Source organism: Puma concolor, chromosome C2, assembly GCF_028749965.1.
Source record: "Puma concolor isolate L17-30 chromosome C2, mPumCon1.1.hap2, whole genome shotgun sequence".
Classification (NCBI taxonomy): domain Eukaryota; kingdom Metazoa; phylum Chordata; class Mammalia; order Carnivora; family Felidae; genus Puma; species Puma concolor.
In genome coordinates this window covers 62,589,216-62,605,439 of record NC_141675.1, presented here as the reverse complement: position 1 = coordinate 62,605,439, position 16,224 = coordinate 62,589,216, and the positions used below count along the sequence as shown (strand labels likewise).

Here is a 16,224-nt window from a genome sequence, read left to right as displayed (position 1 = left end):
TTGATATTCACATGATAAAACAAACAGCACTGCCCTCCCTCCACCCAGAAAAAGTTTCCCTTGTGTAATGACACTCAGGACACAAGACAGCCATAGCACCACGCAGACTAGGAATTTTATGAAGAGTAACAAATCACAGAAGTTCAATAAGTGGATGACCTGCAGTATTCTGTGCACATTTTGAGTAATTAGTGTTTGCATGTATACAACACCTTTCATTCAGGAAGATCTCAAAACATCACATCCATACGAGACTCTGCTGTTTCTGGAATGATGCCAAAAAGATAGTCATCAGAGTGCATTACAATCTATCAAGGAGGAAAACATGTTGGTCAAAGACACAAGAAAAGCCTCCAGCCTAGTAAAAAAAACCCCAAAGATGATCTTTAGCTTCCTCATCATGTAATGATGGAACTCTTCCCAGGCATTGTGAAATCATGCAGAATGACCAGTTTTCATAGAATCGGATGAAATGGCCACATTAAAGACAGGTGGCTAGTGGATATTTCTTGTGGAGTCTGTAGAGTGATCCTTAGAGGTCATTTAACTGAAATTTGCAAGACTTCCAGGCTGGGTACACTGTAGGCTCCAGATATAATAGCAGGTGGATCTTTATCATTTGTTCTACTTATACAAACTAAAACCAACGGTCAGTTCTCTGTTATGTGTCATTCCAATAAATTATACCTGGATTTCTCTTCATGTTATCAACAAAGAGATAAAAGTTGGGGGGGGGGGGGAAGCTTCTCCTCCAACAATATTTTTGTCCTGAAAATAACCAGTGGATACATATTTTTCGATATAGGGAGATAGTACCTTATATTTCTGAAAATATCTTTTAGTCTTTAGACTGTCATCCTAAAGACAAATATAGTATACTATCTCTTTGGACAAATTAAGGAAACTATGGTTGGTTTGCTTTGGTAGAACTTGGCCATGATAAAGGATCTATTCTGTTGGACAAATATCTTTCCATTCTGTCATCAATTTCTTTGTCTCCTGAGGACACTTCTTGTTATCTCTTACCAATATGGCCGAGAAAGTATGATAAGAGTCCTTCTTATAGAGGCTAAAAACTTGGCTTTACTCCTGTCCTCCTGAACATCACAGTTTCCCACATTACTGTGGGTAGATCAGGGGTCCAGACTATGTTTTCTAAAGCCAGCCCATATGCACACTTTGTCTTTGTGGACCTGATGTGACCTCTCTGCAGCACCAAGGCTGACAGATGTGTTCATATCTAATGTTGACTTTGTTCAGATACGCAAACTGTCACCTCCTCCCCTCCTACCTACCTTCCAAATGTTAAAGTTCCATTCAGCTTTTTCTAGTCTTCTGACTGGTAAATTGCATGAAGTTATAGAAAATAAAGCATTCAGGGTAAATTTTGGGAGCTGGAAGAGGAAGAAATCAACTGTCAACTTCAAAGTGAGAAGGACAGCAATAGTCTGAAAAAGTTGTCTCTCAGTACAGATTCTGTAGGGAGTATATTTCTCTATTATTTCAATTATTACAACTTCCTGAATAGGTTGAAGGTCATTCATAATTCACACTTGTGTCATTTTTAGACATGCCAAATGCAGTCTATTAAGCATAAATAAAACTTCAGTGCTTGACCAGGAAAAATAAACGGGGATTCATAACAATGAGGCCTTGTTCATCTTTTTAAAAGTAAATGATGTGTTTTCTTTTTTTTTTGTTTTCCCCCCTGTGCACTGAATTTCTCTTCTGTCTCAATAGTACAAGCACAATACTTTAAATTGATCCAAGCATAGCAAACTAGACTGTAAGTCTGGTCTGACAGATTCTAGATTTTTCTATTTTATAGGATAATAAACAAGGACCCATATTATTACCATTTACAAATACAAATAGTAGCATTGTCTATTTGATGGAGGATTAGGTTGAACACAGGCCTTGACAGTATAAAACAGAATTCGTCTAAAGTCTTTTATAGCCTATTAACTTTCCTAATGGAATGCCTATAAGCATCCATACTTTTTTTAGTGCTTGTGCTCTTGGACTTAAATAACAAAGCAAGATAAATGTTTAATAAAATATGATTAATTCCTATTCCAACTACATATAATATATAACTCTATATAACATATATTATATACAATATACTATATAAAATATACCATATAATTACATATCACTTGCATGATATATAACATGAATTAAGTGTATTCTATTAAACATTTATTTATATTAATACCTAAAATATGAGATTACTCATATTTTATGCAAATTTAAAATTTCTCCAAGGTGTATAATTTGCCACGTTTATACATCACATATAAAATATATGTGCTTGGGCACATATATACTTATATATAACACTGTATGAAAATATATTTTTGGAAATCTAAAATTTGTTAAATCAAATCCAGTCATCACTGCCTTTTGTCCCTAGCTCTGCCTTGTGAACATTAAGTGAATGGATATTCTTTTGGCATTTGGAACTGGTTTCAAGGTTTGATTAAAATACATTAAGTATAATAACTATGTTTAGAGTAATTCCTATATACATGTGTGGTATTATATTTATGCCTTAGATCGTGAATTTTACCACTAGTAAAAGTGAGTAATTTGGGGAAATTCTAGTTTTATTTTTAAACACTCAAAAGATTTAGCATTAAAAAACATTTTCAGAAATTTCACTACTGTGTTATTTTAACAAACTTAAAAAAAAAAATACAAATTGATCTATTAAGATAGTGACTATAAATATTTGTTCTTATAAATTGAGGCATCCAGAGATCTAGATCTTTATCCACACTTACCAAGGTAGAAATATAGCTTTCTGGAAAAATAAAAAGAGCCCATGAAGATATTGGGAAATTAAAATTTTTTATATGATAAAATGAAAAAACCACCTTAACTTTCAAATGTGTCAAATGTATGGACAGTTAGATCATGGTCATAACATGTTTTATTTCTGGAATTTGTTATTAGCTACCAAAGAGAAAATTCTGGAGGAGTTAACACATTTTAAAAATATTTATCATGACTTTTAAAAGAATGGAATTTTTATATATTCCTATTTTCTTATACTCTAAGGCCCTGTTCCTCTTATCTTTCAACTTATATTGTGAGGAATTGAGATTTTTTTCTCTCTAATAAAGTATTCCGAGAGAGACACAACAAAATAAATCAACAACCCTTTTATATCAATTTGAACTTTTTCTAAGTGTTTGAGACTTTGGGGTCCCCCTTTATATACTTGAGTTGAATTCATCACAAAATCCCAGACCCCAGGACATTTTTATTTTGGATCCAGATAACTTTTTCCATAAAACCCCCTGATGGGAGAAGAGATCATTTCTTTTATGGAATTTAACAGAGTAATTGATTCCCTTCCCTTTTTCTCCAACACAAAAACCAGAGAGGTTATATTGGTAGGATCTCTGCTTCTGGTACGTAACTCAGATGACATATAATTCATAGGACTGCAATAGAAGTGAGATTTTGAGAATATACTGGGTTTAAAGACATTATGGTTATATTTTTTAAGAGCATGGCCAAGAATACTTAAGATACAAACCTGTGGGAAAAACTACATAAATAACTTCTGTTATTTATTTTATTTTTATTTGCTGAAAGACCTGTTTTATAATACAAAAGTGTAGATGTGATATCTTACTTTCGAAAGGCTTGATTCCTCCAAGATTCCTTTCCATCATTCCTCCACGCAACTTTTTTTGAGGCAACAAATTGTCATTATGTTTTTGTTTAAACCACTCCTCTCACCTCTCAAAGGCCTGCCTGTGTATTAGTATTGCTAGAACATAAATTAACTTTAGATGTCGACAGCTCTGGATTCGAGTATTCAAGTTAGATTTGGGGGCCATTGTAATCATAGGTGGAAAAGCAGAATTTTGCCGAATCTAAGATCCGAAGAGATGAGCTATCAAGAGGATCGCAAGTGGTAGCAACACCTTGAAAGAAAGCTCTAGAATTGTAAGGGTGTGGTAGATGGGACTTTGAGGCACATTCTTATTGCTGTGTGAGGAAGCGTGCCCAGAATCTGCCCTCATTACGTCTGGCGCTTGCCAGTTCTTTTCAAACCTCAGTTTCATGAGCACCATAAAAATTCACTTAAAATCGAAAAGAACACCCTGAAGTTAAAACCCACTCTGCTTTGCCTTGCCTTTCATGGCCTGGAATGTCACCTTTTACCTCCAGTAAATAAAGCCAACATCAACACTCTTCCGTGTCTTTCATTTTTTATGCACTCAATATTCTTCACATGACGATCTGTACACTTAAAGGGAAATTACAGTAGTGATCTATGTCGCTGCAAAGAGAATTGTCTTTATAATATATAGTTACAACGTACCTATCATTTTCTTTTGTTTCTTGGGCTGTTCACATTGGATCGAGTAAATCTAAAATGGAATTAAAAGAGACATGATTAATAGTGGACTACAAAGAAATGATGATATCATGATACTTTCTTGAAATGATCTGGCATGTGTGTCTAAGCAGCATTCCCCAACAGAGACAATTGCACTGTTTTACGGTCTTGCAGGGTATTGTCTCTTTAACCTCACTATTTCCGAGAAGCCACCGAAAAGTTCTAATATGTCACAATTCAAATGTCAACATGTTGTTGGAAAGGAAGCTAATAAGTTAAACCTTTGAGAGATGCCAAAAAAAGAGGTGATTCAAGCTGTTGAGAGAAGTCCATTGTTTTCTAAGGGGAAATAGAACTCCAGAATGAAATAGGGTACTTACAAGCATTTAATTGGAAAGTTTAGGGGAAAAGAGCAAATGCACAATCATTTTTTTTTCAATCTGATAACTTTTTGAACAGAACTATTCCTTTCAGTGTACTTCCAGAAACAGGAAAATGTGAAGGCTAGGGTTAATAAGATACAAACTGCAAATTCTCTGGTTTTTGTAGAAATAGCACCTAACACGGAATAATTTTCTTAAGATAGTCTGGAGTCTATCTCTGGGTGGATAGAAAGCATCCTAGGTTATATGCTAACATATTCTAGCAACATTTTATGTTTGGCATTATTTTCTGTAAACCAATTTCACCTGGTTAAATTACTGTTGAATGAAAAAGGATGATTTTATTTTGACAGGAAAGAAACTAAACAGAAAACATTCCTCATTGAGTTATTTTTTAAATTTAGCACAATTTTGTGCTGTGATGTTTTTATAGAAAAAAATAAACAATTGGACTTTAGAGCCACCTACTGGAATAAAGAGGCACATACTTACGTTTGATGTCCTCTGCTTTTCAGAAGATGAACAAATAGATAAATACAATTAAAGTTATGCACACTTCTGTTGATCTTTTAAACTATTAACCTACTCAATTTTTCTCAGTTTGAAATATCAAATATCCTGTAAGAAACCAACAATGTCTTCTAAAAATATGTTCTCATAAGTTCTCTTAATAATTTGTGTGATGTGAGTTTTCTCCCCCTTGGATTGAGACAGCAGAATCGAATCCCTAGTTTACTTGCTGTCTTTGTTGCTTCTTTTGGTGTGTGTGTGTGTGTGTGTGTGTGTGTGTGTGTGTATGTGCACGTGTGACTGTTATTGGTCTCATTTTCACCAGTTAATTGTATAATGTCATTCTTTCTTCGACAACCTCTATCTGGTCGTTATGTAACAAATAATCTTAGAATAAAATTTAAAAACTATGAACATTTTTGTGATAAGATGAATAAGCACCTTAAACATTTTCATGATTAAGTGCTTTTTTATTGAGATATCATTGACATATAACATTATATTAGTTTCAGGTGTGTAACGTAATGAATTAGATATTTGTATTTTTTTGTGTGAATTAAATGCTTTTATAAGTGGAAAAACCCTGAAGCCTGGACAAGTAAGTTGGACAATGACTTGCCTAAGGTCACAGAGCTGGTCAAGGTGGGGGGTAAAAGTAGGCAGCTCTAGGAAATTATAGGTCCACGCTTGCCCCACAGTTGTTTAGTCAGTCATTAACAGATTGATTCAATTCTTTCTCTCCTCAGAATTTTTCCAGAAAGCAGGGGAATAAACACCTCCCCCTACTACCCTGCTAAATGAATCAATTAAAGGCATACTGCCTGCTTTCAGAGAGTGGGAATCAGGAGCTGAGGCATGAGGTCAAGTCCTGGATCTGGGAGTACTGATGATTGGTGAGAGAGGGATTAAGTTTTTTAAAAACAAAATAATCTCCTTTGACTATGTGCTCCACAGACCGGTTCTTTATGTCATGTCCTTCTAACCTATTCCCTAAAAAACACCTTGTTGAGAAGGTGCTGCTTTTGAGAACATGCTGAGGGAGGCAATTGTGCCCTGCCACCCTTAGCGAGGCTACTGCTGGATAATGCCAGACGCATTCAGCTCTGTGAATACGTGTGTGGTTCCCTAGAGTGAGGAATTCAGAGAAGGGAAAGTTCTTTGCTAAACATTACACAGAGGTGTATGCAACACGGTAAGCCTTGTCTTAAGACAATTTGACTGGTGAGGTAGGATTTAGAAAAGATTTGTGAACTGGCATGAGAATCACAGCTTTCCATTTGTCAATAGAAGGCCAATTTTCAGGACATAAAACAGGAAGTCACACTTCTTTTGACAAAAATAAAAGGAAATATTTGTTTACGCTATGAGAAAATGTACAGATATTAGTGCATATCTTGCCCTTTCTTAATATTCACTTCTTTCTCTCTTCCCACCCAACCCTTTCTGGTGTTTTGAAGATATTTTATAGAGTAGTCACAGACATTGCACCAGGAGAGGAGCTCCTGCTGTTCATGAAGAGTGAAGACTATCCCCATGAAACTATGGCGCCGGATATCCACGGTTAGTACTGTTCACACCCCCATCCTCCGCGTCCTCATCCGGTCGCCGTGACGGAGCATCTGTGTGGGGCCATCACACATTCAGTTTTCCTGGCTCTTTAGTGTCAGTTTTCACAAAACTCCTTCTCTTCTGAGTGGCTCTTTTCTTGGCTTGACATCTGGCTAATGTTACTGTGAATCTTGAGTAAGCAGAGGTCTTCCCTCAAGTGGAGGCCAAACGAATTCTGAATATATCAACTGAGATATCCCACCGTTGAAATTTTTTTGTCAATACCTTAGACTATGGTGAGAATCCTTTCACTATACAAAAGTCATTTCAGAAAGCTCAGTTTGGGCTTTCATCAATCTGGTGGGTGTTTCTTCCCATCTAATGTTCTATTCCTGAAAAAGTATGTCTCCTTGAGTAAAATCCTAGTTGGCATGACAAGATGGGAGAGGGCTGGGGGGAAGGGGTTTAGGAGAAAAATACACATGAGGAAACTTTACAGCCAGAGTTTTTATTTGCCAGAGGCCTATTCTAAATCAAATGAAGGGGATATCAAAAGAATTATAATTATTAGTTATGCATGTATAGAACAGATGAAGAGATAATTCTATCCGTATTGAAGTGTTACCATTGGGATGAGAATTTAGTACTTTTTCCGTTCTCTTTCCTATTTCTTTCTCCTAATGTAACATGATTTGGTTAAACATAATCTAGTGGTGTCTTTAGAATGTTTTATAGTTGGAAGGACCACTGGGAAGGGTTACTCACCCAGCTTAGCTGACAGGTGGGGACGGAGCCACCTCCCATCCCTTTGGCATTCCGGATGGGAAAACCTCAGCCTCTGCTCTCTGTAGTTTTTGCGAAGGAAGCTACCAGTCTTGGCTGGCTCTTTACTTGAACATTTTTTTCCTTTGGCTGAGCTGCATTCTGCCTCTTTGTAGATTATACCAGTTATATTTGGGGGAACCTTTTGGAAATTGTTTTCTTCTCAGAAACCCAGTGTTCTCAACCAACCTGGTAGAGCCTAAGCCTGAATAAGGAATCTTACCCAATGGGGTCTGGGACAGACGAGACATGAGGGCATAGGATACGAAACGTAATCTAGCTTTCTCTAGTGCAAGGCAACTTTCACTGGTATTCACCAGTGTTAGACCTAAAAAAAGGTTTTCAAGCAATTCTTTTAGAAATATGAGTGATTAGCTTACTATTCTTAAAAGCCTGAGTGGAAGTGATTCTTCTTCTTTTAGGGCTACCATTCATAAATTGCCTGCCTTCACAACACCCTTGAACCCATCAGCTGCTTTTTATTTTCATTGTCTCACACACACACACACACACACACACACACACACACACACACACAGACACACACACACAATACTATATGCTCTCCATTTATTATCTCATCTAGTCTTACACATTGATCAAAGCTGTAAGAGAGGAATCATTTTTATTATACAGATAGAGAAACTGAGGCTATCTAAGGACTTAGATAAATTTACCTTAGATCTAGGTAAATTGGCCAAGATCACATGACTAGAGAGTGGTAGTTAACTTTCAAACCAAGGTCTTGTTGTCTGTAAACCCTAGGCCTTTCCCATCCATTCTGTGGCTTGGAGATTCTGTTTGTGTTCAGCCTGCTCGTGAGATCCTAAATGTAGATCTTAAATATTGTGAAGAGTATAACAGATTATATTACATGGTTCCATTACCTGGTTAATGTCATTGAGAGACATGTCTTTAGAGCTGAGGTGATTTATTTTAGAATACCCCTACCTTCCTTAACCCTCTACGGTCCAAAGTTGACACACTCTATTAAATCTACATACTGCTTTCTTTACTGTTCTGGCCCCGCTGTTACTGGTTTAATTGATATGAAACCTGTCTTGTATGTGGATTTTAGCAGTGGTGTCTCCTCTGACCTCTCCTTCACTTCTCACATCACAGCTAGGCTTTCTGATTTTCAGTGGCTTTCAGTTCCCTTCTCAGCATGGACCCCCCAAGGCCCCTAGGGACCTGCTACCTTCTCTGACTTCACTTCCCCTAGCTGCTCTACATGTACCCTATCAACTCGCCCTATTTTACTACAGTTTTGCTTTTCCACCAGCTGCCATGTTCTTCCTGGCCTTTATCATTGGTCCACGCTGTTCCCACTGCCTGGAACATCCTCCTTCATCCCACTTCACCTGGCTGATGCTTGCTCATTACAAATCCTTTTCTGAACCTCTCTCCTTCAGATTAGATGGATTAGACATGTTCCTCTGGGCTCCTTTAGGCCCCATGCATGCATCTGTCATAAAATAGATCACACTCTATTTGTTCACATGTGTATCCCCTTGAGTTTCTTATATAGTCATTCCCTAGCAAAATGCCTAGCATTTGTTGGTGACTAAAATATTCCCCCCAAAACATTCAGTCAATGAAAAACTGGCTATAGGTCCTGGCTGTAGCTCTATAAAACAGGGATTATGTATCATGCTGCCCGGGTGTCTTTTCAGCATTCTGAGCTGTTTTTAAGACTTCTGTGATTGTGTCTGTGTGATGTGTGCATCGTACAGCCTCATGAGCAGGCAAAAAGCTATTGAGATGGAAAGAATAGGAACAATACCATCACTGCCTGGCACCTTATAAGCTTGTTATCTCTACTCCCCACTATTACCATTTATTTATCTTACTGATGCAAAGGGCAAATTCATGATATGTTGGCTGTTTAACAAGGCCCTGCCAATTAGCCCTGACCCTAGGGTAGCATAAATTAGTCTAGAAGGGTACTAAAAACATCTTGTGTCCATTAGGTGGTAATGACGAATGTAAGGAAACATCCACGTTTACTGATGCTAACCAGTGTAAGCATGACTCAGATAGGGACTCTGTGTCCCATGTGCCCTCCGGGTCACATGGCACAGTGAGACGTGTGTGAGAGAGACAGAGATGGGTTCAAATCCTGGCACAATCACTTGGCTCTATAACCCCTGACTGGTTTCTGAACTTCCCTGAGCTTTAATCGCTTCATCTGAAGATGGAATAAAAATATGACATGTAATTTTTCATGATCAGGTTATGAGAAATATCAATCATCCATGAACAGGGTGGAGGGACTATATCATGCACAGTAAGTGGTCATTCTTACTTTTAGTGTCTTGTGAATATTAAACCCAGGAAGGGTTTAAGCCGTAACGTGTTATCGGGTAAGAAGGCTATAGTGTAGCCACAGACACCACGTTATCGTGCTAGGCTCTGTCCTGTACGTGTATTAGTTTTAATTCCTATTAAAATTAAAGTGGTAGAAATAAAAACTAAATAGCTTCCATTATGTCTTCCATAAAAACTGCCAGTTTGTGGTGACACTTCTGATCGCCCAGTCCTGGTAACACCTGAATTATTTTCACAGAAGAACGGCAGTATCGCTGTGAGGACTGTGACCAGCTCTTCGAGTCCAAGGCAGAGCTAGCAGATCACCAAAAGTTCCCGTGCAGCACCCCTCACTCAGCATTTTCGATGGTGGAAGAGGACTTCCAACAAAAACTCGAAAGTGAGAACGATCTCCGAGAGATACATGCGATCCAGGAGTGTAAGGAATGTGACCAAGTGTTCCCCGATTTGCAAAGGTTAGAAATGGCATGTTGCACTACGAGACGTGTTTATTTACTCTGCAGTGAAGTGTGGTTATGCTGAATTTTCAGAATTTATGCAGATGGAAAATCTGGAACTGTGATCAACCTGACAAGTGTGTTAGTGACATGTTCATAAATCAGTTTTCCTTGGAAATTCTTATCTGTAAAATGTTTACAAGCAAGTTGGAATTAGTTATTTTGACGCTAGATGGAAAATAATATGTTTATATTTATTTAAGTGGTATTATTGGCAACTGAAAGAAAGCATAGCATGACAGCACAAACTATGACTTAGAGGAAGAATCAAGAATGCTGGAGCAACACTGATGCCAATTAAACTAATCATGTGCCAAACAGTAAAGTTGGTTCCAGAAACACCTAGATGACCAAAAAAAAAAAAAAAAAAAAAAAAAAAAGATTGATTCTGGTATACACTTAATGAAAGATCGATGACCTTTTGGTAGATCAGTGTAACCCATGGATTTAATTTCAACTATTTAAACGACACATATATTAAAAAAATAAGAAAATCATGCCCAATGAAGAAAATGTTTTATTTCCCAAAAGGGAAAGAATAAACATGATCTAAATGAAATTATTCTTTAATACTTACTTTTAACAAAGTGAAAATCATGTATCAGCAATATGGTAACTTTTTATAGGCTTTTGAACTTCATTCAAGAACTTTTTTTTTTTTTTTTTTTTACTTCTATTAAAGCAAACAGCCACCCTGGAACCTCCCCTTTGAGAACTACATTGATTATTATGCTATAAAATAGTTCTTCTCATCAGAGATACAGAACCAGCTAATAGGTTTTCCGTGTGCTTCTACCTAATGGTTTTTGCCGTGGCCCACAAACAATTTGTTGTTTCTTTGCTTTTATTTAGTTTATTTTTTTAACTTTTGTTCATTTTTGACAGACAGAGACAGAGCACGAGTGGGGAAGGGGCAGAGGGAGGGAGACACAGAATCTGAAGCAGGTTCCAGGCTCTGGGCTGTCAGCACAGAGCCTGACGTGGGGCTTGAACTCACGAACCGCGAGATCATGACCCGAGCCGAAGTCGGAGGCTCAACCGACTGAGCCACCCAGGCGCCCCTCATTTCTTTGCTTTTAAATCCAGAAATGATCCTTGGAATCTATAATCAGAACTTCAAGTGAACATAACCCTGTATTTAAATGGTTATGGTAGTGTATCAGCTGGCCTTAAGAGTGTGAGTTACTCATGGTTTACCTTGGACAGTCCACCTATTTCAGTTTATCATTTTATTTCCTTTCTTTCTTCAGTGTCTCTCCTTCTCTCTCCATTGATGGCCCTGCATCCTCTTCTCTGTCTAGGCTTCTTACAGGAAAGGATTTCATACAGTAGTCATTGATTTTAATGGATAAATAACTTAAAAAAGCACCAAGGATAACCCATTCCTTCAGGAGACTGAGTCAAAAGGATAAATTTCTAAGCTTGAAAATTTCTAGGCTGGAAAGATTTAGCTTTTAGAGGGAAAACATTGTAGGGATTAAGAGGGCTTTCCCGGTACCCTTTAAACTCATCTTTACCATTTAATATAAATCCACGTAGAGAATCAATCTGTAATAAATGTTTGGTAACACTTAGATTTGTATTATAAAAAAGTCAGAGCATATCTCATAAATGTAATTGTGCTCAAATTAAAAAATAAAATGAAACGAATAAATACCTGTGGGTAAGGAAAGTATTTATTACCGTAAAGCAGTATCTCTCATGCCAGAGATTCAGTATTATTTCCTTCAATTTTGCTATCAAAAATAATGGGCAGCATTATAAGACAAAAAATGGTGGATTAGACACTAAAATGCAATTCCTACTGCCCACTAGAAGGCATGGTGACACCTAGGTAGAGAGAGTTTCTTTTCTTACTGGCTCTGGGATTGAGGCTGAGTCAACTCTACTTAATGCCAAAACCAACTGCCAGTTTGGTTCCTTCAGTCAAAAACATTCAGTGGGAAACAATAAGGAAACCTAATTATCTGGTATTGGATGAACCCTCAGAACTTTCTTTTTGGTAGCTCAGCCAGACGGATATAGCATGTCACTATGCAACCTGAGGTCGACCATATAAGTGGTATTTTTGGTTATATAATTTATTCATGTGCAGAACGTACATTCCCCGAATATTTTCCACTTTATTTAATCCTATTTTGTTGCTTTATACTTTAAACAAATGAGAAAATTTTTTTGACACGATAATTATTCTGTTCTGTATCTTTTCTGTCAAATGTTGAGAAAAAATACCCTCTCGCCCCCCAAAAGGGCAAGGACCAAAGGTTAATATGCAAAAATTGCAAAGAACCCAGAAGGCTAGGCAAAGCTCTATAAAATAGGATGAAATTCTATGAGAAGTGGAGAAGCCTCCCTAACAGCTGACGGGATGGCTTCTGTGTCTGTGAAAGAAATACACATTTGGTTTTGTAAGAACCAGTTGTCTTTTGATTCTTTCTATCACTGAGTGATAGAACAATATGGATTTTATGCTAGATTAGAAGAAAAAGAAAGGAGAATTCCTCTTACACTGCTAGTTATTTTTCCCCCTGTATGCCATGTACTATATTCTTGAAACCTTATCATATCCTTGGAGTAAGGGCACAGGAATAAGACTCAATGTACAGGCCTGTCTCTCCCATTAGATTTCAGAGTTTATGATTTGACGTACATATTGGAATATATGTCATCAAATGGCGTGCCCTCCTGAGTGGCTGAGGATGACAGTGAGTATATGAATCTGTGCCATGATTTCGGAAGATGTCCCTGACTCAGTTCAATGTTAACCGCAGTTGATGATATCTCTCTCTTAACTCTATTTATAACATTTCAACTCGTGTAACAAACAGAGGATTGCATATTGTAGATAAAGGTAGGGCTGTTCTTGTGACTCCACACACCTGTACTCTCCTGGTACCTTTTGTTCACAGAGATATCACCATTTGTGCTCAAACAGAATAGCATTACAAAGTCGACTGACCCACGGGGCAGGAAAAATAAGTTCATATGCCAATATGAGTGGAGTTGTAGAGGGGAAGCTGTGGAGGAGAAAAAATATGGGAAAGACATTTCTGATTCATCAAGATAGGAGAAAGGGTACTTCATTTTGTCACGCACCCTGCCATTCACACAGCGTACGTGACTCCTGGATATATTCTAGGTGCGCAGGGTCTTACTGGTACTCAACTTTAGAGTATTTATCTCACAGAAAAATAGAACATGGCAAAGAAAGAGTGCTTGCAGGGTTGGTAGTTGTTGTTGTTGTTTTTTTTTTTTTTTTTAAATTTTTTTTTTTCAACGTTTATTTATTTTTGGGACAGAGAGAGACAGAGCATGAACGGGGGAGGGGCAGAGAGAGAGGGAGACACGGAATCGGAAACAGGCTCCAGGCTCTGAGCCATCAGCCCAGAGCCCGACGCGGGGCTCGAACTCACGGACCGCGAGATCGTGACCTGGCTGAAGTCGGACGCTTAACCGACTGCGCCACCCAGGCGCCCCTGTTTTTTTTCTTAATATCTTTGTACTGTGGAAAGTTTCAAAGTATACAAAACTAGAGAGGGATGGTGTAATAAACCCCCATATGCTCAGTTTCAGTAATTATCATACAAGGCCAGTCTTGTCTCAGCTATATTTGTTCAGATTATTGAAACAAATCCTGGACATTATGTCATTTTATTCATAAATAGCTCAGTATGTATCGGTCGAAAAAAGGACTCTTTAGAACACAAATTTCTGCACCACACTTTAAAAATAATGATTCCTTAATATTACCAAATATAAAGTCAGTGTTCAATTTCCCCCAGTTATCTCATTACTTTTAGTTTTATATTTGAATTACGATCGTAATAAGATCTGCCATTGCGATTTGTTGGCATGTCTCTTTAAAATTTTTTTATTAAAAAATTTTTTAGTGTTTATTATTTTTGAGAGAGAGAGAGAAAGAGAGAGTGTGAGCGGGGGAGGAGCAGAGAGAGAGGGAGGGAGACACAGAATCTGAAGCAGGCTCCAGGCTCTGAGTTGTCAGCACAGAGGCCGACACAGGGCTCAAACTCGCAAACCATGAGATCATGATCTGAGCTGAAGTCGGACGCGTAACCGACTGAGCCACCCAGGTGCCCCTCTTATGTCTCTTTTAATTTATAAGTTCCTTCAGTCAAAGTCAGTCTTTCTTTCTCTCCCTCCCTTCCTCCCTCCTTCCCTCATTGAAATTTATTTATAGAAGAAACTGTTTTTTCCTGTAGCATTTCCTCTAGTCTGGATTCTACTGATCATGTCCCCTTGGTGTTAACATCTTTCTCCATCTTCTCTACTTCCTGTAAACTCACAGTTACATCCCAAGCCTTGATCAGATTTAGGTTCATTGTTTTAAGAATAATACCTCACTGATGCTATGGTTTATTTCCTTCAGGAGGCACAAGATTTATTTCTGACTTGCCTACATTTATTAATTGCTTACATGCTGTAAAATGGATGTTTTCTACTTCTATCATTATTTCATTATTTATTATCTCTGTTAATTCTACGCAGAGAAACTTCCCCTCATTGTTTATTTGCTCACCCTGAAGTACAGTTCATATAGGAAGGGCAGGACATGTGGGTGAGTTTTCTCTTTACTTACTAGTTTTCAGAGTAATGATTTTGCTTCTCAGAATCTTCCAAGGGTGACCCGTGAGCTTTTGTTTGTGCGATTTTGAATATTGTTTTTGTTAAAAGATGAAATTATTATTTTTATTGATGCTTAAATTTCCTCATCTTTGGTCAGTGGTTGTTTTTTTTTTTTAATTTTTTTTTTTTCAACGTATATTTATTTTTGGGACAGAGAGAGACAGAGCATGAACGGGGGAGGGGCAGAGAGAGAGGGAGACACAGAATCGGAAACAGGCTCCAGGCTCCGAGCCATCAGCCCAGAGCCCGATGCGGGGCTCGAACTCACGGACCGCGAGATCGTGACCTGGCTGAAGTCGGACGCTTAACCGACTGCGCCACCCAGGCGCCCCCAGTGGTTGTTTTTTCACGTTGGTACCTTAATTCTTTTGACATGCTCTATAACTTTCTTGCTTTTTGCCGTAACAAGATGTTCAAGGCCTATCGTGTATCTTGGGCTTCAAGTTTGAAAGAGGCTATTTCTCCAAGAAGCTCTGGTTACTTTAGGGGTAGTATCCCCGTGTGTTATCTGTGCATATTTAATTAACAAATATGTTCAAATATCTGACTATCACAGCAATCCATTATCTATAATATTTGCTTTTCATTAAATCCATGCAGATTTCATATACAAGTTTTAGAAAAGAGATGGAAATATTTGAGAAGCAAAAATATTCTAAGCTTGAAAACAGAAAAATTATCCTTGTGAGAAACTTCTAACTCCGTTTTTCTTTTGAAGGGCTTTAATAGTGCATCCACTTATATTATTACACATTTTCTTTCCTCCCTAATTCATAGGCGCTATATACATATGCTTCTATATCTATGTATACACATATCCATTCATCGCTCATCTGCAGGGCCATCCATTCATCCATCTGTCTCAGGGAAGTTGCCTGGTGAATACTTAGGTTACAACTCACTTTTCCACTTGGAGATATGGATAGAAACAAAAGTACCTTTTTGAATCTAGAGGTTATATATTAGAAAGGATACCTGCCTGCATGTTCTTAAGCATGTTTTGAAGATCTTCAGTTTCAGTGTTTGTGTTTGAATTAAGTGGGTATTAGCAATGTGTGTTGCCCTTAGAATGGTGTGGTGAATCCAGAACTGGGCAATTAACTAGTCGTTTATCGTGCCTCTAACTTGGCAA

At 37.7% G+C, this 16,224-nt stretch overlaps 1 protein-coding gene across 10 annotated transcripts in view; it reads left to right on the top strand.

The window, feature by feature from the left end:
* Positions 1–16,224, top strand: part of MECOM (MDS1 and EVI1 complex locus) — a 566,599-nt gene that overhangs the window by 511,407 nt on the left and 38,968 nt on the right. For all 10 annotated transcript variants that reach the window (XM_086674675.1, XM_086674679.1, XM_086674676.1 and 7 more), the window contains 2 exons: positions 6,711–6,813; positions 10,190–10,406. In XM_086674675.1, coding sequence (XP_086530801.1) covers positions 6,711–6,813; positions 10,190–10,406 — 320 coding nt within the window. The remainder of the gene's footprint in view (positions 1–6,710; positions 6,814–10,189; positions 10,407–16,224) is intronic.